The sequence below is a fragment of the Myotis davidii genome, unplaced genomic scaffold (assembly GCF_000327345.1).
Source record: "Myotis davidii unplaced genomic scaffold, ASM32734v1 scaffold425, whole genome shotgun sequence".
Taxonomy (NCBI): domain Eukaryota; kingdom Metazoa; phylum Chordata; class Mammalia; order Chiroptera; family Vespertilionidae; genus Myotis; species Myotis davidii.
Window position 1 is genome coordinate 417,989 of NW_006296413.1, and position 7,750 is coordinate 425,738.

The window sequence follows — 7,750 nt, forward strand, 5'->3', positions numbered from 1 at the left end:
GAAGCAATCAATGAATGCATAACTAAGTGGAACAACAAATCGATATTCCTCTCAAATCAGTAAATAAAAATTAATTAAAAATAATTAAAAATAAATAAGTTGGTGCTTGGTCTTCAGTGGACGTTTGTCTTTCCCTGGCAGACACAAACCTCACTGCTTTTCACAGCCAGATGTTATATGAGTTCCTATTCCAGGCCTAGTGCCCTAGGCTTAGAACCCCCACAGCTGAGAGATACTTCTGGGACCTCAGCAGCTGTCCGCTGGAGTGGGGCCAATGCTTTCGGATCTCCGCCTTTCCTACTAGTTTCAAAGTGGCTTCTGTAAATCCTTGGTTATAAGACTTCTCCTCAGTTAGTCTTCAGTTGTTTATTCGGGATGATTGTTCTATATTTCAGTTGTAATTCGTTTGGTCCTTGGAAGAGGTGACTGTAGCTTCCACCTACTCCACCACCACTTTGGATCTCTGTCCTCATTGCCTTTACTAAAGGGATTCCTTGCATTATTTCATCCCTTGCTGTTCTGACAGCTAGAGGCCACTCCAAAAACTTCATGGCTCTGCTAATACAATGTCTGTCTGAAATACACATGCACATTTTATATTTTTTAATAGAGCAGGTAGTCTATGAGACCAAAACTCCTCTTTCAGTTACAAGATAATGTTGGTAATTCTGGTCACTGAAGTTCCTCAAAAAATAGTGCTCAACACCCAGATATTTTTCTATGACTTTCTTATCAAAGAAATAGTGAGTTCACACTATTTTATCTGAAATTCTAATCCAATCAATACAACAGTTAATTGTATGACAGTGAATTTTTCAGTGAAAACTCCAGACATTTATCTCTTTTTATATTACTATATTTTAAATATATATAATTTCCTCCTCAACTCTCCAAAGTTTAAGAGTCAAAGAACTTCCTCTCTGTAGATCCCATAAATCATGTAACTGCTATCATCCAGGCTCAGGAATAATCTATAATAATAAAAGGGTAATATGCTAATTAGACCAGACAGCTGGACATCCTTCCAGATGAAGCCAGGGCTGCGAGGGCCGAGCCCCTTGCACCATTTTCATGCATCGGGCCTCTAGTTTTGTATAAAAGAATAAGGTATTTAAAATCAATTAGCTCTCCTCTAGAACAAATGGGTTCTGGGGCTCTGGCTGAAACAGGCAGGGGAAAAGCAGTAAATAGGGTCAGTGTCAGGGTGGGGGATGGGGGTGAACAATAAGACTATAGCCCTTTTATTTTTTAACGTATTCTTATTGATTTCAGAGAGGAGAGGGGAGAGAGACAGAAACATGAATGATGAGAGAGAATCATTGATTGGCTGCCTCCTGCACGCATGCCCCACACTGGGGATCAAGCCCACAACCTGGGCATGTGCCCCAACGAGGAATCGAACCATGATCTTCTGGTTCATAGGTCAATGCTCAACCACTGAGCCACACCAGCTGGGTTATCTATGGCCTTTTAACACAAAATACCTGGAGGGAGAAGGGGTTCGAGGCTGTGCCAGACGGGCAAAAGTCTAGACAAGGACATGGCTTATGCTCTTTCATTCTTGGGTGTCTGAAAGAAAAATTACCCGGTAACAGAAGAGAAGTCCCAGCTTTCTGGGAGAGACAGCTACAGTCTTGAGAGAGTGGGGGTGGAGACACATGGCAGTCAACCACTCCAAAGTTGAGTGCTTCCTGTGAAACTCAAGATAACAAATGCTTTCTTGATTTATAAACTTGCACTTATACATACAAACCCTCAAAATAGAATTCAGTGCATTTTTCAACAAGTCCTTTCTTTCTTTTTTTTTTTCAACAAGTCTTTTCAATAGTGATACACAATAAATATATTTTTCCTTTTGGAATCAATGCTATTAAATAGAAATGTACTAAAGAGCCATTTTCCAAAGCAACATTAGAGTTGAGAACAGGCAATCTGAGCAGAGTAGATAATATTGCTGCTATTGGGAGCACACGTGTTAGGATCTAACAAGGATCTTACTGAGGACTGCATCATAGTAGGGACTGAAGACCATCTTGTTATAGTTGACCAGACGAACAAATTTAATAGCAACTTCCTCCAGCTCTTTGTGGACTGGACCCAATCCCCCAGGTATTGTGGGCAATGCCTTCTCATGGCCTGAGGCAAGGTAGGTTTCTAAGAAGGTCAGGATTCGGGAATCTGTGATAGAAAAGAATGCAATTAGTTGTTTCTTGTCCAGGGTGACTTTATAAACATGATTATGCTTCCATTTTTAACTTAAACATCACCTTTTTAGGAAAGTCTTTCCTGACCACCTCCCAGATCAGGTACCTAGAACCCCTTGCACTCTGAAGAACCATCACATTTGCATTGTTTCCTCTCCCCCTCTAGATGGTTAGTTTCATGAAGGTAGGACTCATGCTTATTGTGTTCTTCTCTCCCAAGCATCCAGCACAGTCCCTGGCATGAAACCTGGCCCCTCTAAAAGCTCAAAATACATTTGGAAAGCAAGAACAAATGTATGGATAAATACTGGGAAACCAGAGCATTAACAGGTTCTGCTCTCAGGGGAGCAAGTCATACTGCGACCAACATGAGCCATGGTTGAAGATCACATAAAAAAGTGGGAGGAAAAATAAAGCAGGAATCACAAGTTCAAAAGCAAAAAGAAGATTCCAGCACTGATGGCTTGTGATCTGTCTTTTCCCACTAAGTCCGTATGAAAGAAGCATGAACTTCCTTCTTCAATGCCGGCGATGGGAGGCCATGGAGTTGGTGGCATTTGTGAAGTTGTCCTACTCTGAGGAGTAATTTAGGTTGATGCTGTTTTAGCCCATTCCCTTCTACAATGCTTCTGCACTTTCCTGTGTGCCCTCATTGGCCAAAAAATTGTGAATATAAGCCATATTTCTTACAGATTTTATTACAAAAGCAATAGGAAAATTTATATTGAATGGGCTTTTCCACACTACTTGCCCACACCCTGCCCTGGGGAACCCTCTCAGGAATAAATGACTTACACCCTTCAGAACCCAAAAACACAGAGAAACTGCTAACTGATCACCAAAGTTAGTTTGGTTTTCTAAGGTTCCCGGAGCTGGAAGCCTCACCCAGAGTGGAGATCCTGTGTCATTCCTTTGTGAGGGCAGGTTGCTATCTCCATGTCTATAACTGGCTGTTCCTAAAAACCAGGATGCCAGGACAAGGACAGCTCTATTTACAGGCACTTTCCTGCTTCTCAATAATGTTAATCCTGATGGTCAGAGGGCATGGCAATATCTTCAGGAGGCTGCTCCGGAGTGATGCACAGGTGACATTGTGACCATTGCAGGACTGGGACAAAATATTTTTTTCAAAACCACTGATCCACGTACCTCTTTTTTCATAAGTATGAAAAAAGTAAAAAAATACTCTTTTACTAAGAATAAAAAAAAAAATCATAGCATTAGAAGCAGACCCACCACTGGTCCACCCTTCTATCCAACCTGATACCTAATAGCCATGAATCATTCAGCTTTTGCTGGAGCAGGACTTTTTTTAAAAAAAAAAAATGTTTTTATTGATTTCAGAGAGGAGAGGAGAGAGAAAGATGAATGATGAGAGAGAATCACGCTCCACAACCCGGGCATGTGCCCTGACCGGGAATCGAACCGCAATCTCCTGGTCCAACCGCTCAACCACTGAACCATGCTGGCAGGGCTGGAGCAGGCTTTTGGATCAAGGGCTGTAATTTCAAACTCAAACCCTTCAAAACAATGATGGCTGTCTGGTCATTTGCCCAAACCTTTGGGTCACCCTAATGGCAAGTGGTGATCCCTGCTTCCTGCCTTCCCCCAAAACGTACCCATGATCCTGCGGATGGGGTTGTCAGGACTGGCCACCGCCTGGATCTGGCCCTTGAGCACGATCTCCTTGTCCGTGGTAAAGGGGGTGAACCCACACAGGGAAAGGCAGCTGCTCACCTCCAAGCAGACTTTCTCACCAATGGTTGTCAGGGCATCCTTCAGATGGAAGGAGCTTGAGTAGAAAAGGGAAAGGAGAAGCCAGGGAAGAAAGAACCTATAAACAAGGTGCACCTGATAAAAATCATACAACCAAGGTGTGGACTGATGTGTCCCAAGGAAACATCTGTGACTCTCTTCGCTGCCCATAATCTCTCCCTTCTGCATTCTCTCCCTTCCTCTCTCTTTCCTCCCAACCCCAGAAAGGACAGTGGGAAGGGGAGAACTCAGATAACGTCAGGACCAACAACTCAAAACCCAACTTCTTGCTAGCAGGTGTGGTAAAATAAGCCTGGAGCTGACATAAGAATATCTTGAATAACTCTGGAACAATACATAAGACATCAGAAATTCGGTAGCAATGGGACAGAAGTGGGAGAGAAACTTTTCATTCAATACACCTTTTCCCTTTTAATTTTCAAAAGACGTGAGTACTTTAAAAGAATGAGTAAAACTGAAATCTAAAGGTTAAGAAAATTAATATATGGATTTCTTGGGGCCCGAGGTCTGCTGGGAACCCTCCCAGCAGCTGGGTATTCTGGGAGGTATTCTGCTGGTCTGCTGGCGGGTATTCTGTGAGAAGGCAATTAATTGCCTTTGTTGGGGGTCTAGATTCTTTAAACGGCAGAATTAGTGGGCGCAAATGTGCAAGCCCTGCACTCACTGCTGGCACCAGCTCTGACTGCCAGGGTGAATATGGCCATGCAGGGCTGGACTCCTAAGGACTCGCTGAACAGGGCCCCTCTCATCAGTAACTGACAGAGCAGTGTTACTGGAGGGGAACCTTGGGGACAGCTCAGGGTTACACCTGCACAAGAGCCCCAGGCTAGGCCTCAGCTCAGCAAACACCCCCCCTTCCCTATTGAACCCCTAGTCACAACATGTGGACGTGCCCCTCACTGCACCAAACACATGCATGCTTTATGCAAACTCAGCAGTAAAAGTCCTCCTTTTGTAAGGATGAAAATGTTTTGGGGACATGCCCCTTGAGGAATCTTCTCAATTAGACCTTGTCAGACCTTGCTTACTTAGAACCATTCTAAATTTTCCATGTGCCATAAACCACATAAATGGCCTACTCTGACTTCACTGTAAGAGCAGTTACAGCAGCTGCCCTTAAAAGTTGGATTAGCCCTGGCTGGTTTGGCTCAGTGGATAGAGCGTCGGCATGCAGACTGAAGGGCCTGGGTTCGATTCTAGTCAAGGGCACATGCCCAGGTTGCAGGCTCAATCTAGAGTAGGGGTGTGCAGGAGGCAGCCAATCAATGATTCTCTCTCATCATTGATATTTCTCTCTCTCTTTATCTCTCTCCCTCTCTGAAATCAATAAAAATATTTAAGAAAAAAAAGTGTGCATTAGTGCTGGTTGATAAAATAATCCAATATACCCAGCACAAAATGTCTATGAGAAATGTGCAAAGGGCAGAAAACTTTAAAAATATATTTTTATTGATTTTGAGAGAGATAGAAAGGGAGAGGGATAGATAGAAATGTAGATGAGAAACATTAATCAGCTGCCTCCTGTATGCCCTGTACTAACCCAGGCATGTACCCTGATTGGAAATCAAACTGGTGCCCTCTTCGTTCATGAGTCGATGCTCAACCACTTAGCCACACCAGCCAGGCAGCAAACAGTATTTTTATTAAAATACATTTTTATTGATTTCAGAGAGGAAGGGATAGGGAGAGAGAGATAGAAACATCAATGATGAGAGAGAATCATGGATCAACTGCCTTCTGCATGAGCCCTACTGGGGATCGAGCCTGCAACCCAGGCATGTGCCCTGGACTGGAATCAAACCCGGGACCCTTCAGTACGCAGGCCGACGCTCTATCCACAGAGCCAAACCAGCTAGGGCAGCAAACAGTATTTTTTAATGGAATAGAATAGAAATACCTGGGTGTAGTAAACATAGTTAGGGTAGATTGCAATTTTTGAAATTTTTATTTACATATGTGATGTGTCTAAATGTGTACTAGGTCACAATAGAAAATAAATTTCTTACTATGGGTCCTGGTCATAAATATGTGAAAGCCACTATCCTAGAGCCTTTCTAACATGGAGCTGATTCTAACTTTGACCATATGACTGAATAAATTCTGCTGGAGTAAAGAAAGCTGGAGAGCAAGGTCTCTCGATTCCTAGGTGGCCCTAGATCTTGCCTTACACTTGGAGACCCCAGTTCCCGCCTGCTCTCTGCTCACCCGCTGCCTCCACCCATCCATTAAAGGCCCTCTACACACAGTGGACAATGCCTTGGGAGGACCCAGGGTGTCTTTAGCCACTTACGGCAGATGCATATCTGTGAGCAGGATCTTCACGATCATCTTGAGTTTCTCAGCGAAGGTGGCCTGGCTGGAAACACCTGAGGCAGCCATGCTGAACGTGACCAGCAGCACCGCCCCCAGGACGGTCAGGTGTTCCAGCTGGAGCTGGAGCTCTTGGAAGCGGGCCTGGTCCATCAGCACTGTCTGTGATGAAAACAGAAATCACCCTTGAGCTGTAGACTCAGGCTGCCAGCAGAGGGCGGTGGGGCCACAGCCCCCACACAGCCCCCACACAGCCCTCTAAATTTTCCCTCGAGCATCGGAGTCATTGCACAGCCACACAGAAATCAAGTGTGAATTATCCTTCCATTCACACGTGGGCTAAGACTAGGAGCCCCTTCTTCCTCAGAGAGGCTGCAGTAGAGCACACCCATTAAGAACACGAGACAGCCCTAACCGGTTTGGCTCAGTGGATAGAGCATCGGCCTGCGGACTAAAGGGCCCGGGTTTGATTCTAGTCAAGGGCACATGCCCAGGTTGCGGGCTCAATCCCCAGTGGAGGGCATGTAGGAAGCAGCCGATCAATGATTCTTTCTCATCATTGAAGTTTCTCTCTCTCTCTCTCCCTCTCCCTTCCTCTCTGAAATAAAAAATACATATACTTTTAAAAATTTTAAAAAAAAAATAGAAGTTACATCATTAGATAGGAAAGGGTAATGAGGTACAGAGCACGGGTAACCAACTCATCCCAGTTTGTCCAGGGCTGTCTCGGTTTTAAAACAGAAACCCCCAATCCTGTGAACGACTGCCACGGTCAGAGTGAAACGCTCCACCTCTCCGACTCCGCGTGTGCAAGGCTGCCCAGTGCCAGGCCTCAGGCCCATAGCTCCTGTGTGTCTGGCACACAGACCTGCTGCTCCCTAGAGGAACTCTGCGGTGGCCGGAGTCCTACAAATCAGCCCCGCCCACATTCCACTGGGCTGGTGTAGAAGAGGCCCGACTCTGTACTCCCAGAAGGTAGATTTGAGGTGAGGCCTCCCATCTTCTTGGTGCCTCTTGATCGATAAACCTCCCCTTACTCTAGACTCTGAGGTTTTGAGTTTTAGTCTTTCCAAGCATTGAGCACACAGACTTTGGACCAGTAATACCACCCTCCCCCCAACACACACACACACACACACACACACACACACACACACACAACCAGTCCTGGGCAAACCAGCCATTCACTTATCTGGTACCAGAGTGAAGGGGGAGAGAAAGTCCTTGAGGGCAGAGCCTATACTTACTCACCCTCAGTACCTAGCAGAAAGGAAATGCTCAAGAATTGGTAAGTGGTTAAAGAAAGAGAAAAATAAACAGTAAACAGAAAAAGTGGGAATGACAGGTTATAACCCAAAGCCTCCTGGAAAGCAGTCAGTGGTGAATTTCCATGGCTGTGTCCTGTGTTAAAGACACCCTGGGTCCTCCCAGGGCAATGTCCCCTGCGTGGAATGAGGGAA

General features: G+C 45.0%; 1 protein-coding gene across 7 annotated transcripts in view; it reads right to left on the minus strand.

Moving 5' to 3' along the window:
- Positions 1–1,382: 1,382 nt before the first annotated feature.
- The window catches only part of TCP11L1 (t-complex 11, testis-specific-like 1), a 26,407-nt gene continuing 20,039 nt past the window's right edge, over positions 1,383–7,750 (minus strand). For 6 of the 7 annotated variants that reach the window (XM_006771461.2, XM_015568995.1, XM_015568992.1 and 3 more), the window contains 3 exons: positions 6,271–6,452; positions 3,824–3,996; positions 1,383–2,178 (listed from right to left, as the gene is read on the minus strand). In XM_006771461.2, coding sequence (XP_006771524.1) covers positions 1,976–2,178; positions 3,824–3,996; positions 6,271–6,452 — 558 coding nt within the window. In that variant the 3' untranslated portion in view covers positions 1,383–1,975. Of the gene's footprint in view, positions 2,179–3,089; positions 3,398–3,823; positions 3,997–6,270; positions 6,453–7,750 lie in introns of all 7 variants that reach the window. The other variant, XR_001515150.1, reaches the window with a different exon arrangement.